The following is a 23,167-nucleotide window of genomic DNA, read 5'->3' as shown; positions in this document are numbered from 1 at the left end:
CTGTCTCGCCTCACCCACTGATTTTACAAGTGGGGAAACTGAGGCCCAGACAGGGGGCGCTGTCTGGCCTTAAGTGGGCACAGCTAGTTGGGAGCAAAGTTGGGACTGATTCAGGCCTCCCGACGGCAAGTTCAGGGCTCTTTCTAGCAACCACTATATTGGCTACAGCTTTCCAAAGTCCCCGCCACCAGGCCCAGGCGGTGCCCTCCCCTCCTCCCCGGCCCAGCCCCCCCTCCCCCGACTACACGTAATTTGGGTTGTAGCAGAGCATATTGAACTCCAGGCTCTCGTCCCAGTGCCGCAGTAGCACGAACAGGCTGGAGGGCGGCAGCCTTGAGCTGTGCCCCGCGTGCGGCCCTCGGCACCTCCTGCTGCTCCAGCCACGAGCTGGCCTTGGCTGCCACCAGCTCCCACTCCACAAAGTAGGATGCTGAGCTGTGCTCCATCCACGCCAGCGCCACCAGCCGTGGCCCACAGCTTCCCCGTGTGTTTCTACCATACCCCTAAACTCCCTGCCGCCTTGTCCTCCGCCGCAGGCTCCGGGGAGAGGTCTCACAAGAGGGGTGCCGAGGGAGGGGCTGGCGCACAGCTGGGGACTGGGGTCTTTGGTCTCGGTGGGCGGGCCGTGAGGGACACTCGTTGACAGGTGAAGGGGTGACTTCCACTTGAGCTTGGTCCATGGTGATTTGATTGGCCTCACAGAAGGCTTGGTTGAACAGGAAGGCTCCGGACGCCAGCTGCAGGGACACCTGTGGGTGGGAGAGCCCCTCAGTGGGCCTCAAACTTTTGAGCCCATGGAGCCCAGGCAATGCAGAAGTCCGGTCCCCATAGCCCACCACTGAGCTCCCCACCTCCCTGGGGGGCCTGCGGGTACCCAGGCCGACGGAGCACCTCCATCCTTTATCCCACAGGTACTTCAGACGGACCCCTCTCCCGTCCAGCTCAGCATCTTCGCTCCAAGCCTGCCTCTCATGCGGGGCAGGCCCATCGGCCGCTGGGACCGTCCTCTGCCATCAAGCAGGCTCTGGGCAGCCCGCCCCCTCTTGGCTCTCCTCACGCCCGTCAGTGTCCAAGTCCCAGCAGGTCTGCTCTCTGACCACCTCCGCAGCCTGCCACCATGCTCCTCGTGTTGCCCCTGCCTCTGCTCTCCTCCCCTGTCCCACGCCCTCCCGTCTTTCCTGCAGCCGCAGGGCTCTTTGCAAGACGTGGGTCCTGCCACTCTTCGGAGGCCATCGGTTCAGTGGCTTCAATTTCCCCTTGGGATGAGCCCGAACTATGCTTCCCAAAGCACTGGTTCATCCTTGATTGTCCTCTCAAAGCCCACTCTCGAGCCCCCAAGGGCTCCCCTCCCTGCTAGGCCGTCAGCTGTCACTCAGCCAGGAAGCCGTGCTCCCTTCCTCCCTGACCATGAGCCTGGGGAAGGGCCCCCCGCCCACCTCAGCCTGTCCCCCCACACCCGAGCTCTCCTGTCACAGCACCCAGGAGCAGAATTGCCTGGTTCCTTGTCTGTGTCCCACTAGATACTTAGTGCCATGAGCTCAGGGGCAATGTTCATCTAGTTCAAGGTTGTCTAGTGCTGTGCCCGGCTCAACAAACCCTTGTTGAGTGCACACACGCCTAGTGCCCTGTTGCGGGCATTTTGGGAAAGGCCCGGTGTGCTCGGGGGGTGCTGGGACAGGAGCCGTGCAGCGAGGCCCAGGCCTTCGGCCCCTCCTCCCAGCATCCTCTGCTCCCCATGCCCCGATGGCCCCAGAGGTGGCACGGGCCATACTCCCTGGCTCCTCGACTCAGAGACTTCCACTCCGGACCTGGGCCTCTCACCCTGCCACAGCATGCGGGAGCGTCTGCAAAGCCACTTGCTAAACAGAGCGCGTGCCCCTGGGGTGTTAATGTTACTCACCTGAGAGTCATTTCAAGGCATATTTTTATGTAGTGAAAAACAGATGCACGTAGATGGTGGAGTAACATATAAAACCCCCATGAATTTTAAAAAGGTAGCAGATTGCAAAGAATTGTCATGATGCTGGGGCTGGCTGCTAGCCACACTCCTAGCTTCCGGGGAAGGGACTCCCGCAAACCCTCTGCCCTGCTGACCACGTGGGTGGGAAGGTCCAGGTCTCCTTCCCCTTGCCGAGGGGGCGGGCGGGAGGAGGCTCGCAGGCTGGCCCCTGGCGGACTGGCTGGGGCCCGAGCACTCACCAGTGGGATGTAGTTGAGGCTCTGGCTGCCCGGCAACCGACTCTGGAGCCTGGTCTGCGGCTGGCTCAGGAAGCCCTTGGCTGCCCGCGTCAGCAGCCTGGACTTTCTGAGGTTCAACCTGTGTGGGTAGAGCCAGAAAAGACTGGCCAGGGCCACCCCAGTGGTGTCCTGGGTCATCCCCCCACCCCCCTCAGTGCTCACGCAGCAGCCTCTGGGAGGGAGGCCAGCAGGATCTGACAGGGGGCTTCCTCCACTCTCCTCATGTGACAGCTGGGGAAACTGAGGCCCAGCTCAGTGAATTGGTGGGGGCCCGGGCGAGCCCCAGGCCGGCGTCCGTTTGTGGCCCTCGGTCGAGAGGGTGTGTTCGTTCGGCCTATGGTCAGAGTGCCTCATGCTGGCCCTCCCCGGGAGTGGCATTTGCACAGAGACCACACTGGGGGAGATGAGCCACAAAGAGGGTGAGGGGGCCTTCTGCAGTGGGATCCTGGAAGACAGAGATACCTCTGGATGGGGGCCTTCTAGGCACGATTCGGGTGATTCATTTGTGTCTAAATGTCAGGCTGGGCCTGCCCTTGGCCTTCCACGCCAGGGAGAGAGAGCCCCTGGGAAAATGGGTGGAGGTGGAGTGCAACCCCGGCGGAAATCCCGCCTACCTGGATCCAAACAGAGTCTCGGGGGTCTTCAAGGAGAAAGGGTGTTGGTGGCCAGACTGAGCAGGGGACCTGGAGAGCCACAGAATGAGAGTTGTTGCCGGACAGAGGACCCTGTCCAACTGCTCGCTGCCTGGCTGGGGAAACAGAGGCCCAGAGAGGGCGGGGCGGGCCCACGGACACTGGGCTGCTGGGCTGTTTCTGACCCACTGGGCATGGGAGGGGTGAAATCCACGGGTGCGTGTGTGAGAAAAACAGGCCTCCAAGTTCCCTGGGCGGGTGGCCTCAGGCATCTTCTGGAAGGTCACCTATGGGTGCGGTGGCAGCTTCACATCCCCCGCCTCGTCCCTGAGTTGCTAGGGGCACGTTGCTAGAGGATTCTAGGCGGAGTGAGGGGTTTGAATGGTCCTTCAGCTAGAATTGGGAGGCCTGATTCTAGGCCCCGCTGTGTCACTGACTGGCTGTGTGACCTCGGGCAAGTCACTTTACCTCTCTGAGTCTCGTTTCCTCATCTTTAAATTGGTGGTGTTCCTATTGATCTTGCACAGGGTCGCTTGGAAGAATAAATGAACCACCAAGGACGTTGTTGGGCTAAGACACTCTCTCGACCCAAGGATCAGGCACCACCACCACCACCTTCATTGAGGAGAGAGCTGGCTGACTGTCCACGTACCTTCGGAAGCCATGGACTTCTCACGGCCTGGGAATGTGGTCTCGCTGAAGGGCGCGGTGGGGCTGTCCTCCGCTCCTGCAACCGGGAACGCCGGTGAGGCCTTGGCTGCCCTGCCTCTCCCTTCCCCACCTCCCATCCCGCCCTCCCTGCCAGGAGACTGATGGCTGAGTTTACAGAACTAAGGGGGCGGGGTGGGCTGGGAGAGCAAGGTCGGGGGTTCCTTCCATACTTGGATGGGTCTCCGCCCAAAGATACCACCATTGCTTCGCCATAAGAGTCAGAACGCCCGGGTTCCACTCCCAACTCCCCACTGACTAGCTGTGTGACCCCGGCAAACTTACTAACTTTGTTATGTTTTGATTGTGAATGAGGGAGAATAGTATCCATCTCACAGTGTTGTTGTAAGGCTTCAATGAGTTGATACAGATACAGGGATACTGCTTCGGGCTTGGCTCATAGTATGTACTCAGTAAAACCCTGAGCTACAGACCCATCAGGGAAGTAGGAGCAGGTCAGGGGCTGAGAGTGGGAGTTGGGGGTCGGGGAAGAGGTGGGCATGAGGCACCAGGTCTGTGCCTCCCTGAAGAGGGGCTTGTGCCGGCTCCCTAGGAGGCACCAGAACATGGCAGTGACTTGTCAGAAGGCTCCATGCCTCAGTTTTCCCATCTGTAAAATGGGAGCAATAATTGCACGTAGTGCAAAATGGGTAATCAGGGTGATTATTCTTAGGATTGTTCTTTCAGGAGATAGAGAGTGATGGAGAATATGCTATAAAAGAACAAAACGAATCATGGAAAATCTTCGTGCACAAATATGTTCATACAAGCCCTGGGACCCTGTGAGGCTGTCAGCAGCTCCGTGAAAGCCAGAAGCTCTGGTTATCATTGGGTGCTCAGGGTAGGGTGGGGCAGCTTGGGGTGAACTAGTGACTGCGTGTTTGAGGCAACCGGGGGTGCGGGGGGCAAATAGCATGGTGGTTAACCTCCTGGGCTCTGGAGCCAGACACCGTTCAAGTCTTGGCTCTACGATGTGTCAGCTGTGTGACCTTGCGTGAGTCACTTCCCCTCTCTGAGCATCAGTTTCCTCCTCTCTTATGGGGACAATAAAGAAACCATCTCAGACGATTGTGAGGCGCCACAGATAACTGGGACAGGGGCCAGCACCCAGGGAACTCTCAGCAGTGTGGGCCACTGTCACCCGTGGGCAGGGAAAGGGTTTGGGGTCGGGCAGCAGCCCAGCAGTCACAGACACTTGGGTCTGAGTCAGAAGGCAACCGAAAAGAAGGAATTTGTGATTTTGTTGGAAGCTGTGGCCATCGAGCGCCGAGCTACGGAGAAATAAAAGCCGTTTCCTCTAGACCGGAGGCTCGGCGTGGCGCAGGGGCAGGGGCAGGGTCCCCAGGTTTGGAGGCTCCGAGGGAACCAGAGAGCTGGCAGAGCACGTGCATTCTAAAGAGCTCCTCTGCCCGCTCACCTGCTGTTCTTTCTTGGCCAACGATGTCTGCAAGAACTTTCTAGTCCACCCGGTAAAAAAATGTGTTAGGGTCTGGTGTCTGGGCTTGTGGCCCGGTGGGACCTCTGGCGTCCTCCCTCCCCACGCACACAGACGGCAGGAAGGAGGAGGGCATCACGGTCCGCACTGGGGCACGACGGAAGGGGTTAGGATGAGCGCAGCAGCGAGGCTGCCCTTAGAGGGACGGAGAGACACGCAGACATGCAGGACACACAGAGCTAAAGCCACCCTGGGAATGAGTGCAGAGTCACCAAAAGGTCAAATCGTGGTGGATCTTCAAGGACCCAACCATGGGGTCAGTGAGGGCGGAAGGGAAGCTTGGGAATCCTGAACGAGGCAGATGGGAGGACCCAGCCAGATGGGCCTGCCTCTCTGCTCTTCGCTTTCCCCCTATTGATTAGGTTCCCTGGCATCTGGGGCCTGGGAGGACGCAGAGGTCAGAGGCAGGGAATAGGCCCTGGGGTGGGCGGCCCTTCAAAGGGCAGAGGTGAAGGGATGGTGTGGGCACGTGGGCAGGGAGGCCGAGCTGCTCTCCGGCTCCAGGAGACTCTCCCAGCACTGCTGTGTGGGGGGCGGCGTGCTCGGGCGTGCTGCGCCCTCTGCTCCTGTCAGACCCCAGGGAACCTGGGGGCCTGGCCTTGCCCTGGCCCTGCAAGGGCCCACTCAGAGCCTCTTGGCCTTGGACACGAGGAAGCCGTGACTTGGGAGCTCGGGCTCCAGAACACAGCCCAGGTGGCTCTTACTCAGGTTCTGAAATTTGCCATGTCCGGCCGCCAAGTCTTCCCCAAGCAAGGTCTGGGACCGTCCGAAGGCCGCAGAGCTGCCCCGCCACTGCTGGGTCAGGACCCGAGAGCCGACCATCCGAGACGTGGCACCTTCAGGAGGATAGGAGACGGGGTCAGCTGGGTGCAGCTGGGCCCACCCTTTGCCTCCTCCCCGGGGCTGGCAGGAAGGAGTCTGGTTTCAGTCTGTCATTATTCCAAAGAGAGGAAGGCATGGCACAGGCATGGCCGTGAGCTCTGCAGCCAGAATGGCCTGGATTGGAACCCCAGCCCCATCTTTTAGTAGCCGGGTAGGGTGCTAACCACGCTGAGACTCGGTTTCCATATCTGGAAAATGAGGATACTAACACCTCCCTTGCCAGGTACACACTGCTGCTGAGGTAACATTCAGACAGCAGCAGTGTTTTCTAGGTAGTTCACAGGCTGGTTTTCCCTCTTTCCCAGCCTGCCGTCTCAGAGACCTGGGTCCCCTCTCCCCTGCCTCAGCGGGCCCCTGATGGCCCGGGGCGGCACCAACGGGGGAGGATGGAAGAGAGGTGAAGCCGCAGCACCCAGATGTGGTTTGGGAAACCCCAGGCTAGAGGAACACTAGTCCGGGCTATGTATTAAACATGAAGGGTTCAGCTGGGAAATGCACGTGGAGGAAGTTTCCCGCTCTCAGCCTCCTGGTGTGTATAACACCCCAAAGCCCCGGGAAGTTCTGCTGGAAGGACAGTTTGGAGCTTTATTTCTTTAGTTCCGTGGTTACTGTTTTTTTAAAAAATTAGTTTTATTTTTTATTTTAGAGAGGGGGAGGGAGGGAGAAAGAGAGGGAGAAAAATATCGGCCTTCTGCACGCGCCCCAATCAGGGACTGAGCCTGCGACCCAGGCATGTGCGTGGACAGGGAACCGAACTGGTGACCTTCTGGTTTGTGGGATGATACCCCACCCACTGAGCCACACCAGCTGGGGCTAATTTAGTGATTCCCAAATGTTTGTTCCTGATCCGGTCTTTCTTATTTTTGTGCTGAACGGCCATTAATGGGATGGGGAACAGGGCTCTGGTTTCCTGGGGCACGCTTTGGGAAGGCTGGTCCAGACCTCAGGGGATGGTGGCCTTGGGCTGAGATAGATGCCAGGTCCCCGAACCTCCCGGACTGTGGCTACAGACGCTGGGAGCGTGGTCGGAGATGGGTGGGAGGGACAGATGTCCCGAATAGGCACGTCACTGAGAGCGACACAGTGCCCAGGGAATGAGAGACGGGCCACCAGAGCAGCAGCCTGGCTGCTGGCTGGAGCCTCAGATGAGAACAGTGATGATTATAAATGAAAAGAGTGAAGGGCACAGGAGGAATAAGGGAAGGAACACTTTGTGTCCAAGCACAGTTCCTCCAGGAGGTCTGCTTAAACAAAGAGAAAGAAGAAAGAGAGAGAGAGAGAGAGAGAGAGAGAAAGGAGGGAGGGAGGGAGGGAGGGAGAGAGGAAGAAAGAAAGAAAGAAAGAAAGAAAGAAAGAAAGAAAGAAAGAAAGAAAGAAAGAAAGAAAGAAAGAAAGAAGAAGGAAGGAAGGAAGGAAGGAAGGAAGGAGGAAGGAAGGAAGGGAAAGAGAAAGGCTACAAAGGACAGGAAAATATAATTCAGGTAGTTCACAAACATGTAAAAAACATCTCACAAAAAACCCTAAAAACGAAATCCCCCAGATTCTCTCCCCACCTGTCAGACCGGCAGGGTTTAGAAAGATAAACCACACACAGTGTTGGCGAGGGTGGGTGTCAGAGCAACCTTTGGAGCTGGGCCTGTTTGCCAACAAACGGCACAGTTATAAATGGGCAACGGATCTGCAATCTTTCTCCTGAGAGCTCATTGGTTACCTGGACAGACAACCAAACTGGTGCACAAAGATGTCCTTTGCAGCACCATTTACAATCATTAAAAGGGAATAAAGTGAAGGTTTAATAATGGGGGGGCTGGTCCAATAGATTCTGATAGGCCTTAAGAGGCAGTGGAGCCCTGGCTGGCATAGCTCAGTGGATTGAGCGTGGGCTGCGAACAGAAGTGTCGCAGGTTCGATTCCCAGTCAGGGTCCATGCCTGGGTTGTAGACCATGACCCCCAGCAACTGCACATGGATGTTTCTCTCTCTCTCTTTCTCCCTCCCTTCCCTCTCTAAAAATAAATAAATAAAATCTTTAAAAAAAAAGAGGCAGTGGAGAACAGGGGTGGGCACGGACTCCGGAGCCGGGTCCCTGGGGTGAGAAGCCTGTTGCCGTCCCTTACTGCTGTGTGGTCTTGGACAAGATACTTAACCCCCTCTGCCTCTGTTGACCCATCTTTAGAATGGGGGTAACAGAATCTACTTTGCAGAGCTGTTCTGAGGATTCAACGATCGTATCTACACATCTATATAATTATATCTATATCTATATCTATTTATAATAGTCTGCAGAAGTAAGGCCTGCTTGAGTGTGGTTGGTAGGGTAATAATATGGGTGTAATAATTTATAGTTTTAATTTGAACATTTCACCTACTGCGTCATGTGGGGTGCTTGAGTGTGATATTGTGATGTTGCATATTTACATGCTTATGATTTTGTAATAAAAGATTTTGTAATAAAAGGGGTGTTATTTGTGCCAGACTCCGTGTGTGTGTGTGTGTGTGTGTGTGTGTGTCTAACTATCGCGAGGATGGTGTTCCCTGCAGTGGGAGATGCTGCAGCTGTTAGCATGACGATGCGGATTCACCATTGTTGAAAGATACTTTCCGCGCCCGTATTTCACAGGATACGGCACACGCTGGTATGCTCCAATTCATGCACATTATGTGTTTTGATTGCTCTACGTGCAGATATCTGTAGAGAGACGCCTGGAAGGACGGTCACCCAGGGAGGTAATTAGTACTCATTTCTGGATTGCTGTCACTTGCAGTCACGTTTATCTATTTTATGTCCTTCTATATTTTGGAATTTCCCATGGTGAGCACATATCATTGCCTCATTGGAAACACTCAGTGAAGTCCCATGTATCTGGTGGGAAGGAGGGAGTGGGGCAGTTCCATAGCCTTCTGCAGGGCTGTGGGAGGAGGCTCACGAGCCCGTGGGGGCTACACCGTCCACGGAGGGCTTTTTTGCTCCCAGGCTGCTCCTTGTACTCCTTCCTGTAGCTCTGGGCTCCGTTATGTCCCAGCCCCCTCCTCCAGCCCATGGGTGCTTACCGGGCTGCAGGAGTGCCCTGGCTGCCCATCCGCCTTACCGGAGCTGGGGTAGGCCACCACGGTGGGCAGGTAGCGCCTCTTGCTCACGTCCACGGGCACGAAGGCCGTGTACTTGCTGATGATGTTGCAGGCCCTGCTGGTGTGCACGGCGCTCGCCTGGTAGCGGCGGCTGGACCCTGCGGAGGGAGGGGCTGGAGTCACTGTGTGGACTCCAAGTTCTCTCTGACACAGAGGCCCTGGAAGCTGGAAGGCAGGCTAGACCGACCAGTGGTCCCCCTCTTTAGGATTAAATAAGTCCTTCCGATCAGGGGGTTGCCAACGTGCCAATGAAGGACATTAAAAAAACCCCCAAGATTATTATTCTCCATTATCATTTCATAAAGTAAGGACATTTTAATGTAAAAGAGGTAAGACATCTAAGAATAAACAGGCATTACTTCCCTTAAATAACTAGTGTTATTAAAAAAACCCTCTGTATGGTCTGTATTTTCTATTTTCTGGTGAGACCCTTGCTGCAGGCCCCCCGGCTGAGTGGGTGCCAGTGGTCGGGCCCACGGGGACAGTTTTGCAGAGAAGGTGGAAAACCAGAGAGGGGCGGTGGCGAGCACAGGGTCACACAGTGAGTGAGTGAGGGAGCTGAGACCAGGACTTAGGACAGTCTGTTTCCAAGGCCCAAGCTCTTTCCACCCAACAGGCTGGTGGTCGCTGGGGCTTGCCACCTCCCAGGGGGCTGTGGGAGGGGCCCCGGACCCAAAAACAGACACCGTTGGTAAACTACAAGGTGAAGTGCTCAGGGGGAGAAATACCATAGTATACAATGTTAAAATACAAACCACACCCACATCAGCCTGGAACACTCCTGGAGCAGACAAAACCAGCTCAGTCACACAAACAACATTTAATGGAGTTGATTTTGCAAGACTAACTTGACTCGGGTCATTTCTTGCTTCTGCCTCTGGAACTGGAATCCTTTCCCAAGGTTAATATAAGGTAACCACTGAAAACATTCAATTGAATATTCCACTGAAATCCCAATATTATCACCGATCACCATGGAGAATGCATTGCCACTGCCTCCTCACTGTGTAAGCTGCTTTCTGACGGTATTCCCCTGAGCCTCGTTCTGTGTTTTGGTTTGGGGGCTCTCGGTTTGCAAGCTGTCTTTCTGATGTGTGCACAATAATCACTTCTACTGATGACTACTTCAGTGATTCAATGGTTTTCTTCTGTTATTTTGGAAATATTGGCAACAAAAATACAAAAAATGGAAAATATAAACCATATTGTATACATAAAGCACAAACTATAACACATAATAGAGATGTCCTCTATTTATGTCTGTATCTGTCTATTCTTCAAGTGAGTTCCACCAGGGTCCCAAGGGTCACTTTTTAAGAAAAGTTTGCCCCAATTCCTGAACTAAATTAGCTCCCCCCTCCTTGTTATATAATCTCTTGTATGCCTGTATTTCTTTTTGATAGCACTTAGGACAAACGCAGTTAGTGAACAATTAATGCGTGTATACTTATTGGATTCTCATTGGCTTCCCAGCTAGTTTGTGTCAAGCTCTGGATGAGGGCAGGGATGGGTGGCTCAGCCCCAAGCCTGGCCCCCGGCTGGTCGACACTCAGTAAGTGGCGTTAATGAATGAGTAGTGGACCGCCTAGGTGGGGCTCTGTGGGAAGGTAGGTGTGGTCCCAGAGGAGCCGGGCGGGTGGAATAGGGCTGTCCCCATTGTTCTGTCTCAGAGGCTGCTATAGGGAGAAGGCCTGGAAAGTGAGGAGGGGCGGGGACCGGTAACAGAGGGGAAGGAGGGAGAAGAGGAGAGGATGGATCACCAGATGGGGGTGGGAGAGCTGGAGGAGCCCAGGGCTGGTTTCGGGAGACCAGCTCCTGGAGGAATGGGGATGGGCGCAGATCAAGGAGAGGGTGGAGCCCCGGGCTGTGTTAGAGGAAGGTGCTGTGGGGAGGGGAGGCACCTGGAGACAGTGATGCAGTGGGGTGGTGGAGCATGGAGGGTGGCTCTACTGAGGGGAGAAGGGTGGGGCTGGAGCGGGGAGGGCCAATCCCCGGGGTGGGGTTAGTGGGGAGGGGCATTGGGCGGGGCTTGAGAAGGGCGGGGCTTGGAGGTCGAGGAGGAAGGCGCAGGTCCCCAGAGCTCACCTTGCTCGATCTCGCCCTCGCGCTCTGCCAGCTGCTCGAAGTCGCGGATGATGGCGCGGGCCGCCAGGTGGTGGAAGGTCTCACTCCAAAGGTCGGCGTCACCTCCGCCATCCCGCTCAGGGCCGGGAGGCCCCAGCTCGAAGCTCACTTCCCATTGCAAAAGTTGGCTGCCGCGCAGGCCCTTGACCACGGCCTTGCCCAGCACGGGGTCTGGAGTGGCGGGCCTGCCGGTACTAGCCTGCTCCTCTGACTCGGCCGGGGGCTCCCAGTCCGAGGACGTCTCTGTCTCCAAGGCAGATGGATGATGGGACGGCTCTGTGGGTGAAGAGACAAGTGGGCCGTGCTCTGAGCTGGGGGACAGGGCCAACTCCCCGGAGCGTCATCCCTTCTCAAGGCACAGACCCCCCGTAAGCGAGTACAGTTGAATACCCCCCCCCCCCCCGGGAACGTGACCCTCCTTCTCTAAAACAGGCGGGGTGGCATGGGCTTGTTCCCCGGAATAGGGCAGATCCATCTGCCAGATAGCCAGCACTCAAGAGTCAGGATGGGGGTGGGCACTGCTTAGGGAAATGCGGCCGCAGGGAGGGCATCTGGAAGGACACAGGCAGCCCCAGAGCCAGGGTGACTGGGGAAGAGTGAGGCTGTGAGGTCCTCAGCAGGGGAAGGGGCCACAGTAGACTCCCCCCAGCCCCCCAAAGGCACAGGTGTCTGTCCTCCAGGCCTGTCATCTGAAGTCAGGCCCCAGCCAATGAATGAGTCCTCCCTGACCCCAGTCAGACCCCTGAGGACACTCACCCAGGTCCCCAGGGTTGTGGCTGTCTGAGGCAGGCTTCACGCTGGACCCGAGATCCAGCTCTCTCGTGGGGCTCCAGGGCTGGGTCTCCTGGCCGGAGGGCAGGGAGGGCTGGCAGGCTTGGGGCAGCAGAGAGGGCCTGCGGGCCCCTGGACCCCGGAGTCTGGGGCCCTGGCACAGGTCCAGGCCATTGTTCAGGAAGGACTAGGAGGGCAAGAGGAAGAGGCGGCTGGCCCCCTTACTGCCACCCCAGCCACAGCTCCTTCCCTGGGCACCCAGCTCCTCCTGGGGGACGGTCCCTGTGGTACCCAAGTCCTTGGGTAGGGCAGTCGACCTACTCTGCACCAGCCACAAGAAACGTCAGCATGAATAATCCCAACCACGGGCTGAGTCCAAACCACGGAAAACCATGGAAAATCACACACTGTGGATAATATTCTAAACTCACTTGTTTTTGCCATAAAGTTTAAAACTTTGGGGGGGCTGTTTTTAACATTAACCTTTTCCTTGTCTTTTTGTATGTCATGCTGAAAAGCTCTTTCCCCTTAGAAAAATTCTTGTAGAATGTTTGTGATTTTTGTTTTGTTTTGTTTGTTTAAGTCTCTGACTCAGATGAAGTTTATTTTTATGTAAGGAAATGGAAACCAGCCTTCTCCTTGATTTTCTGAACAGTGCGAATTCCAGCACCATTTAGTGACTACAATGCCTTTGTTGGCTCTGTGGGTTTGTGGGTCCCCCCTCTGTGCTGACAGAGCTCTCGGGCACAGTCCGTTTCATTTCCGGTCTCTCTGTCCTGTTTTGTGGATTTAATCCGTCTATCCTTGTCCTGGTACAATAAAAAACACCCAAAGGCAAGGGATAAACCGGAAAAGATATTTGCAACATGCATGACAAAGATCATTTTCAAGAAAATGCTCCTATAAATCACTGGTGGGGGTGGAGATAATAAACTCAATAAAACAATGGGTTGAGGGCATTTACAGGCAGTTCACAGAAAAAGTAGCTAATAAACCCATGAAAAAACACTCAACTTCTAGAATGCTGATCTAAATTCAAATGAATTGTGATTTCCCCTGCCTTACGTATTACGGCAAATACGTAAGCGTTTGATGACACCCCGAGGGCTGGGTGGGGAGGCAGGGTCTCGGATGCTCTGTAGGCGGAGCATGCTCCAACCCAGACTCGGGCAAGAATAAGGTAGCTGTGTGCTGGCTGCCAGTGTTAAAGAGGCACAAGCTCTTTGACGCAGCAATTCCACTCCTAGGAACTGAATCCCGAGGAAATACACAGGGGTGCAAATATTGATGTACATGCACTCTGTATTTCTACTTGTTGCAGTATTGTTCACTGAAAAGGATTTCGTGAATGCACGGAAACTTTCGGCATGTCCTTCAGTGAGCGCTGGCAAATAAGTTACCATCCGTCCAGGTGCTGGAACACCACGCAACGCTGCAGCGAAAGAGGTGGTTGTTTTTTTTTTTTTTTTTTAAACTAACATGGGACGATATGACGTATTTAAAAAATTACAACACTTCTGTATTTTGATTGTGGACATAGTTATATGACTATTTATGTGTCGAAACTCATAGAGCTATTCACCACAATGAGTAATTTTACCGCATGTAAAAAAGTGAATTAAGATGTCACTAGAAAAGTAATTTGGAGAGAAGTCTGTGTATGTGGTTATCGAAAGCATCTCCGTGTGTTGCGGGTGTGTGTGAGCACACGTAGTGTTTCTGGGAGGAAACAATCAAAACCAGGTGGGTCTGGGCCTGGAAAGATGTACTTTTCTTTTCACTCTCTACTCAGCTGAACTGCTCGAGGGTTTTTATGGCAAACTCTGAGGAAGTGTTACTTTTGTAGTTAAAGAATATTAAATTAACTAAAAGTGGATTTTGGGTCTCTGGCAACATGTGCTTTGCCCGGTAGGAGATGGGAGTGCAAAGCCTGTGACTGGGTGTAACACAGAAAACAGTGTTTCTCACTCTTTTAGGCCAACTGTTAACCGTGGGGTTTTTTTTGTCTTTATCAGATATTTATTGGGAAGGGGACTATACCTCCCCATTAGATGGGGGCTCCTTGGGGCGGGGTGGAGGTGCTCATCCTGTCTCCTCCGGGCCTGAGGTCCTGGGCCGGTACAAGGGTGTGGGAGAAGACAGGGCCTGGTCCCTCTCAGGATGGCCGCAGTGGGACCTGCTACCCAGCCAGGGCGGCTGGGTCCGGGGGGATTCCCTAACCCCACCTCCCTCATCAGAGACTGGGATTCCCCCCACCTTTGCCCCGCCATCACCAGCACACTGAGAAACAGAAGCTGCTACAGTTTCCATGGTGATAGCTCAGTCTCAGGCTCGGCCCTTCATGCAGCCGAGGCTGCCGGGAGCATGTGCCCATATGCACGCAAGTGCGTGTGCGTCTGTACAGGTGTGCTGGGGAGAAGCAGACCGGGGAAGGAGCCGAGCAGGGGATGGGGCAGCGATGAGCAAAGACGGGCAGGAAGGAGGAAAGAAAATCCAAGCTGCCCAAAGCTCGCACCAAGTAGGGCTGCACGTAAAAGAACAACTACTGTGTGCCAGGCACGGCACCAGGTACTTGACCTCTTGTCACCCCGTGCCTGCAAGAGTCCTCCGCTCATGGTTGGCTCCCAGTAAACACCTGCTGATGGCTATTAGCTCGACCATCTGCACGAGCTGTTCTCCCCATTTACTGGATGAAGAAACTGGGGCTCAGAGAGGCTCAGTAACAGCGTTGAGGAGCAGAGTCTGCCTGACTCCAAGGTCAGCATCTCCCAACTGCATCCCTCGTTAAGGACAGAGAAGGGCCTTAGGGACCAGGTGGCGGTGTTGGCCACTGAGGAGCACAGAGTCTTATGTGTCTGTGGGGGCAGGGAGGGATGGAGGTGGTGGGGGGTGGGTCACAGGCTGCTGCTAGGGAACCACAGAGGGACCGTGACACAGCTGCCTGCAGCCCGTTTTCAGGAAACGGGCTAAGCCGTGCAGGTAAGCCCAGACACCACTTGGTTTAGGACGGTGTTTCTCAAGCTGGTGATTTTGCTCTTGTCCCCGGGCACACTTGGCAGTATCTGCAGACGTGTTTAGTTGTCACGACTGGGGGCGGTGGTGTGACTGGCATTGGTTTGGCAGGCCAGGGATGCTGTCCAAATTCCTGCAATACTCAGGATGGCCCCACAACGAGGAATGATCACGCCCACAGTCCTGAGGCCGACACTCTGGTCTATCTGGCGGGGGACGGGACTGACCCTGCTGTGGCCCTGACCCCGAGATGATCTCTGTCCCAGGTGAAGAAGGCACAACCCTTGGGATTTGCAGAAGGTGCTGTGTGATGGAGGGGGAGCAAGGGCTCTGTGGGCAGAGGGTCCTGGGTTGCAGCCTCCTGACCAGCCGTGTGACCCTGGATGAGTCACTTTACCTCTCTGGCCCTTGGTTTCCACATTTGTGCACAGTCAGAGTGGCCAGCCCCACACTCCCGCCTTTCCCAGGGTGCTATGAAAGCACATTGGAGAGTGGAGCGGGAGGCTCCTTGCCAACTGCGAAGCACTGTGTGCAGAGAATAGGTGATGCCATTGACCGATGGGTGTCACTACTAGGAAGGTGTCACCGGGGATCAGGCAGATGAAGGTCCAGAGAAAGGAGGAAGAGATGACTCACTTCTCAGTACCAGTTTTGGACAGACTCCATCCTTCTGGCTGGAGCAGGACACACAGCTCGCCCCCGCCCATGACCGCCCCAACACCAAACTGCCCGGGTACCTGCATGTCGACCGGCCTCCGTGGGGTGTTTGGGCTGGGCGGGGTGGTGAGGTCCTGCAGCTTCGCTTTCCGCAGGGGGTACCGCCTGCCAGCCGTCGTGGGGTCGCTGGCCGTGGTGGCCCTGGGGGTAGGCTTGGGGCTGGTGATCTGGTTGGTGCTGTATGCCCGCCGTCGCTGGGAGAGATCCAGACCTGGACAGGGGTGGTGACGGGGGAGACACCAGAGCGGGGAATGAGAGGGGCTTGACTCCTTTTTCGTGCTTGGAAACCTCTTGAGTTTTCCAAACCCCGCCTGACACGGCCCACGTCTGTCGCCCAGAGGCTCTCCTTTCTGCTCCCTTCTCAAGGTTCCGTGAGCTCCACACACCGCAGGCGACAACCAGTCATGTATGCGTTTTCTGGGTGTCACGCCTGCACACCTTTGCTCAGGCAGTGGCTGCTGCCTAGAACCTTCTGTGGCCCCGTGTCCCTCTGCTTCCCATCAGAACTCTGGCCACCTGTCTCTCTCTTTCACTACACGGAGAGCTTCTGCAGAACAGGCGCCACATTCGTCACCTTTGCTCCCCCACTGTGCCCAGGACTTAGCCTGGGCGAGTGACCAGCAATACCCTCTGGACGGAAACCGACAGCACAGAGTGGCTCTGGACGCAGACAGGTCTACACTTGCTACCCGTGCGCTGCCTCCTTCAAGTCCCGTGAGCTGAGCCAAGTTGCTTAGATTCGCTGTCTCGGTGTCCTCCCCTGGAAAGCAGGGAGTACTCCCCCGCCCCATTGCAGCTGCTGACTATGCAATGAGATCATTTGCATAAAGTGTTCAGCCCAGGGTCCGTGCTCAGTAAAACGTAGCGATCACGGCTTCTGGAGAAGGGAGCGAAGCGCAGAGGGCGGCAGACTCACCGGGACAGGCGGCGGAGTCCCCGCTGGAAGGCCGGGCGTCCGGGACCTGCCTCTGGATGAAGGGCGCCCCCACGCTCCTGGCACAGTCTCCGCTCTCCGAGCCCGGCCCCTCATCCTGCGACTGGTAGAAGACAGAGCTGCCGGACTCCTGAGAGTGCAGCGTGCTGTACCGAGTCCTCTTGTCCTGGAGGGCGGGAGAGAAGGGGGCGCTGGGAGTGAGGCTAGAGGTCCGGCAGGCCGTCCACACAGCCGCAGGCGGCGCGGGAAGAGGCGGCGGAGAGTCCGTCTTGGAGTCTCGCTTGCTCGGGGAATTGAGGCAGACTTCTCCGTGTAAGAGATGGCGAATGGAAATGACTTCATTTCACTTATGTTGTTTGTGTTTTTAATGATCTTCTTTATTAAAATGTTAAAAAGAAGTAATTCTCAATGCCACGGCTGTCTCCGAACAGGTAACCAAAATGAACAGAATCAACCATCTGTTCCTTCCATCCCATTCTCCGTAATAGAAACACACACATAAAACATAAAGGCTTTTAGGGATCATTTTCGTCACACAAAAACTGGCCCACGTCACTTACATTTAGCAGTACCTTGAATCTTGCACTGAAAACATTTCGGAAGTCCTGCGTGTCAACTACTCTTTTTTAACCATTTGACTGCACAATATTTTACCACCCCAATGCTTATTGCTAAGCGTTCCCTTTGTGGCCACGTATACATTTCCCTCTAATGGTTTATTAGCCAAGAAGTCAGTGCGTCACCCGTTGATAAGTGAGAGCTGATAACGGAGGATACAAAACACGCGGAGAAAATTCCGTTAACTTTTACCCTTCGACAGAAAGTCGAGCCTGATCAGATAACCAAAGTGGGAATGAATCACCTGGTGCAGGAAAGAGGACAACGTAGAATAGAAAAAGATGAGAAAATTACTTATAAAAGCCAGTTCAATTAAAATACATATGTGAGACCATAGTGTCTTAGGACATGTATTTTTGTTGATTTACTAAACAATAGTTTTGGGGGGCTCTGGGGAGGATATGAGTTCCTTTGGACAAGAAAAAGAGGTACACGAAGTGCTGGAATTTACACAAGAACATCAGGAAACTAACTGACCAGCTCAGTTGTACAGACTGTCGCCGGCCCCGCCCCAGGACCTAAGTTGGATGAGAAGTTCCTATTCTCGTCACTGGTGAGCATGCCTTTCACAACATTTTCCTGCTTCAGGGAACATCAAACACGATTTTGAGAGGGGGGGGCATGGATAGGCAGCCATGTATTTTTTTTGCCATCATGAAAACTGCTACAATACATCCTTGGGCATAACTCCATCCTATCACTTTTATTTTTATGGGGTAGATGCTTAGAAAGGATTTCTGGGTTGAAAAGTTATCTCTTTTCTAATTACATGAGTTATTTCTAGATTGCTTTCCAGGAGGGCAAGGCATGTCCGCACCAACAATGTGCCAGGGTAGCCCTTACCCCACGGCCCCACTAGCCACGGGAGAAAACAGCGCTGGTCCCATGGGTAAGGAGAGGAGACTGGGCTGATGGTCCCTTCTGGTGGTGGGGTCTGCGGATGCACCTGCTGCCTCCCAAACTCCAAGAAGGGTCTAGGCTGTGTGCAAAGACGTGACCAACACATTTTTCAGCATTTTCTCCCTGCACCTGAACATGCCACTCCCCACAACACATTCACCATGACTGACGGTGGTTCTGAAGAGATTTTGTAACATTCTAGAATCTGGATATTTCACAAAAAAATTCTAACTGCTCTCGAAAGACTGGGAACACATTTAACACAGGTCCCACAGTCCTGCCCAGCAATATTTCTTAGAGCTGAGTAAGGGCTGCCTAATTTCGATGGCATGAGCTGTCCCGTTTGCCATACTCCTCACCACTCCTTATTGCCTCTCAATGAACTCAGTGATGACTGCTACTCCTCATGGCATCTACCGCTTTTATTTTTGCAACGAGTATATTCCACTCCTTTCCTATCTGCCCAATCCCTCTAGGCGTCGACTTTGCGACTTGTGCTTAAAAACAAAGCAAGTGGATGCACTCTCCCAGGGGCAGTGGAGAGACTCACTAAAAAGGGAAGATGAGTGAAGAAATAGCTTCTCAGGCACCCTCACACATTTCAGCATAAATCTCACTTCCCTCTCAGAAGTTCCCACTTCATTCCACTCCCGCCACCACACAGAAGAAGTCATCTGTGTACGTAAATAAAACTCCAACTCATCGAAGAGCTAGGCCCTGGCTAGAGTGTCCCCAAGAGGAAACCCGAGTGTAGTTGTTCTGAACTAAATTGTTCGTCAAAATCACTTTGGGGAGATTACGTGAAACGAAGGTTCCTGGGCCTTATCCTCAGAGATTTTAAAGCAGTGGAGCTAGGTGGGAGCTAGGACCCTGCAATGTAGGCGTGTCCCCACGTTCTTCTGCTGCAGGGCATCTGGAGAACCACACATTGAGATGGTAGCATCTACTCAAGCAGCATCGCCCTGACCAAACTCCCACGGCCTGGCAGCCATACCTCACAGCTCTAACCAGGATCCAGTTTGTCCCTACCTGCTGTGACCAATCCTTTCAGCCAGGACGGTGTTGTGGGCGGGTCTCTGGACCCCCACGGACCCCTGGCATTCCTAAAATACTTACAGGCCTGGAGCTGGAGGCGTACAAGGAGGCATCACACACAATTCCGTATCCCACCAGCCGCTCTCCAGGGAAGAGGGTGCTGGTGCTGACGGGTGAGATCAGCACCTCGGTGGTCTCAGGGAAGACCCACTCCACAGTCACGTCGCTCAGGACTGGGGCCATGGCCTTCTTCAGGCACTTGACCATCTGTTGGGCAGGGGCAGAACACAGGTCGGGGACATGAGTGAGCAGGGGTCTGCCCGGGTGAGAAGCGCAAAGACCGGGTGGGTATGACCATGCAGGGAAGTGAGCAGGGGCGAAGTGACAAGAAGCTTTCGGTGGGGGCTTCCCTACTGGGGAACATGCCGCTTCTGAGGCTCCTAGGATGTCAGAGTTGGAACAAACTTTTATTGTTCATCTTCTCTAAGCTTAGCATTTTATAAATGAGAAAATCCGAGACTCCAAGTAGGGTTGTGACTAGTCCAGGACACACACAATGTGTGTCAGAACACGGACTAGACAGTGATTTTGAACCAGTCAGTTTGCTTTCCTTGGCCTCATTTTCCCCATTTGTTAAACTGAGCTAGGAATTCTCAGCTCTCGGTATCATTGGGAGGATGATTATCTGAGATACTGGATGTGAAGTATCTGTTACTCTTCAGTGTTCAATAAAGGACAGCTATAGTTTACATAGGTTGATTTCCTCAGATGTACCGCGAGGCTGGAGAAATCTGATTTGGGGATTGTGGGAGCCTAAAGAGGTGTGCCCTCAAATCTCCCTCCAGGAGAGACCATTAGTTAGGTGACAGTCTCCAGATGCAAAGCCCCAGCTTTGGAGCCAAGACCACGCCTCTCCCTGGAAGCCTCCTGGCAACCACAGAGCATGGCAGGGATTGGCATTGCAGCCCAACACAGGCCATGCGATGGGCGGTCTTTGCTCCCCAGGGGGTCGGCTGAGACCTTGCGAGACCTGCATTGCAGCCTGTGGCTCTCTCTGCCCGAGGCTGCCTCCTTCCTTTCCTCTCACAGGTGTGACATCTGCACTGCCGTAAACCGTGAATGTTCCTTCCTGCTTCCCCTTCTTTTCTCTTTCACAGATGTCACCCTCCAGTAAACGTCTTGCACTCTTAACTCCAGCTGTCTCTGGTTCCTGAACTGACACAGGGATGTTCTAGGGGTTGGTTTATTTGCACCAATTGTGCAGAAAATGGAGTGGAGACTATAATCCCCTTGATTGCTGGGCCCTTTAGATTCTCCTGAGCCCTGAGTTGTCACCATCAGGAGCACGGCCAGAAATGGCCCCAAACACAACCCCACAAAATGCAGTGACCCTCCAGGGGCCCCAGCCCTGCCCAGCTGATGGAGGGAGCATGTGGCCCAGTGTCTGGAGACCAGGGGGTCTAGAGTCCTGTCCCAGCTTCTTGAGCTACCTGCTTTGTGGCTTCCACCTCCCTGCTTCTCCCTGGGGTGCAGTGTGGCCTAGTGGAAAGCTCAGATTTGGGGTGAAATCTGAGCTCCACCACTGAGCTGTCTATGACCAGCCTGGGCCTCTGAGGTTCCAACACAAGAGCAGTCAGGGTCCTCGCACCCACCTTGGGTTGCAGCCGCTCCCCCTCCATCAGGAACTCAGCACTGCCCTTGGACACCGTGGCCAGCCCCTTCACCAGCCTATGGCAGACATTGGGTCCAATGCCAAAGCTATAGCACCTGTGGAAAGGGGAGGAGAGAGGATGCTACTTCCCATCCTCTCTGCCACCTTTGTCCCCTGATGGGGACAGGAATAGAGCGCGATCCAGAAGAGCTCTGTCACAGCGGGCCCTAGCTTCAGGCAGAGGGTGGGGGCAGAGGGCCTTCGGAGGGCATTCACATTCACATGTACAGCCCAGGACTTTGGCCCCAGCCTGGAGTCAAAGCAGCAGGAAGGACTTTTTCTGCTTAGGCTGCTCCCCAGGAGCTGCACGGGGAGGCGTGGGCACCTCATCCCTCCTGCACCTGCCAAGAGAAAAGGCTAACTTTGAAGTCAGCCACACCCCCCTGACAGCGAAGCACTATAGGGTTCTTTCCTCTCTTTCTGGCGTTTTCCAAGTTGCCTGGGGTTCTGGAAACCCCAGCCCAGGGCAGCCCAGGAGAACCAAGCCCCAGGCCTCGGCCTGCACCGACCTGGTGGAGAAGGCGTGGTTCCGCACCAGCTCCAGCACCTTCCCGGTGTTGCTGACCGCCCCGTCTGTGATCACAAAGAGAAGCCGCGGGTGGCCTTGGTGCGCCGGCTGCCGGATGACCCACTTGAGTGGGGAGAGGATGTTGGTGCCACCCATGTCCGCTCGCATTCTCTGGATGTTGTCACAGGCCATGGCCAAGGTCTCCTGCGGGAAGGGCACAGGGACAGGGTGGAGAGTTCCCAGGGTCACCTTGTGATGCAGAGACTCTGGGCCTTGTGGAGGATGAGTCCTTTATAGTTTCCCTAGATCAGCGATTTTCAACCATTTTCATCTCATGGCACATATGAAGTAATTGCTAAAGTTCTGTGGCACACCACAAACTAGATTTTTTGCCAATCTGACAAAAATTAAGTATGATTTTGATCCATTCACATAGGATGGCCATTGTTGTGTTGGCTGTTGCCATTTTTTTACTTGACAATCTAAGGAAAAGAGGTCAGTGACCCTTTTTTTTTTTTAAATAGCCAGGTAGTGCATGCTTTAAAAATTCTTGAAGCATACTGGTTGAAAATCGCTACCCTGGATCAACCTCACCAGAGTGGAGTCCTGTTCTCAACTGCATCTCCGCCCCACGTGCAGGAAGAAGAGTTGATTACTTATGTGTCAGGGTTCTGCCCAGTGCCTGGCATGCTACTGTTCATGGTGTATTAATTTAATCTCCTTTCTGGCTAAGGATTGTTGGCATCGGATGGACAGAGTCTCACTGGACACCACATGTCCTCCTGCGCCTGCCTCAGAAAGATGCTCTTCCACCATCCATGCTCGGAAATGTCAAAAGTCTTCAAATGTGTGTGTACCTTTAAATCAGCAAGACTAGAAATTTATCCCCAAGGGAATCATGAAGGATGTATGTGAAGTCTTTCATACGAAGATGATAAGCAAAAAAAAAAAAATGGAAACGACTTCAGTTCCCAACTGCAGGGGCCTAGTTAAACAAGTCACACAATCTATCTGTCTGTGTAGTGAAATGGTGGGCGGCCACCAAAACCATGTTGCAGATTTCTGCTTAATGGCATGAAAATATGCTCACGACAGGCTGCCACGTCAGGAGAGTGGTTTCTGGAAGATCTAATCCTATCTTTATTGAAAGTGTGTGTAAATGCATAAAGCTGGGTCTGGGGAGATTTATTCTAAACTCTTAACATTATTTTTCTTTTTTTTTTCCTGACAGATGTGATCATGTCAGATTTACGATTCTTTATTTTTTATTATCTAGTTTTAAAGATTGTGAGATGATCAACATACATCATTTTTGTATTAAAACCCCCCCATAAGCTATAGCTATTTTAAATTGAAAAGTGGCCCCTAAACCCTCCCTCCCTTTTCCCTCCCTTCCTTCCTTCCTTCCTTCCTTCCTTCCTTCCTTCCTTCCCTCCCTCTCTTCCCTCCTTCCTTCTTTTCTTCCTATTCTTAGACCTGGGTAAGATGTTGCAATTTTGAACATGCTGTTGGGGCCATAGTCCTATTGTTTAAAATTGTAGCTTGAGCCTTGTGAAGCCCATTCTTAGCCCACCTACCCACCTGTGCACTCCGCTACCCCTTACTGGTCACTTCTTTAGGCCAGCCTGGTGTGAATCTATCGTCCTCACGAGACAGAGGCCTCAAGTGAGTGCGGCAGGCCTAGGATGGGTATGCTCTTTCTCCCTCTCCCAATACCCGCTCTCTGTGCCCCATACTCTGCCCAGCACATTCCT

The 23,167-nt window shown here is 54.0% G+C and overlaps 1 protein-coding gene across 1 annotated transcript in view; it reads right to left on the bottom strand.

Annotated features, from left to right (window-relative positions):
- Window positions 1–241: 241 nt before the first annotated feature.
- The window catches only part of VWA5B1 (von Willebrand factor A domain containing 5B1), a 38,895-nt gene continuing 15,969 nt past the window's right edge, over window positions 242–23,167 (bottom strand). Inside the window, 17 exon segments of the mRNA XM_028513810.2 lie at window positions 242–316; window positions 318–464; window positions 466–663; window positions 666–749; window positions 2,200–2,317; window positions 2,853–2,889; window positions 2,892–2,921; window positions 3,523–3,597; window positions 5,778–5,909; window positions 9,044–9,181; window positions 11,169–11,483; window positions 11,964–12,165; window positions 15,728–15,918; window positions 16,624–16,807; window positions 19,276–19,461; window positions 20,847–20,961; window positions 21,415–21,617. Of these exon segments, the coding sequence (XP_028369611.2) occupies window positions 242–316; window positions 318–464; window positions 466–663; window positions 666–749; window positions 2,200–2,317; window positions 2,853–2,889; window positions 2,892–2,921; window positions 3,523–3,597; window positions 5,778–5,909; window positions 9,044–9,181; window positions 11,169–11,483; window positions 11,964–12,165; window positions 15,728–15,918; window positions 16,624–16,807; window positions 19,276–19,461; window positions 20,847–20,961; window positions 21,415–21,617 (2,430 nt within the window).

The sequence above is a fragment of the Phyllostomus discolor genome, chromosome 5, assembly GCF_004126475.2.
Source record: "Phyllostomus discolor isolate MPI-MPIP mPhyDis1 chromosome 5, mPhyDis1.pri.v3, whole genome shotgun sequence".
Lineage (NCBI taxonomy): Eukaryota > Metazoa > Chordata > Mammalia > Chiroptera > Phyllostomidae > Phyllostomus > Phyllostomus discolor.
The sequence above is the reverse complement of the archived record's forward strand: the minus strand, read 5'-3'. Positions and strand labels throughout refer to the sequence as shown.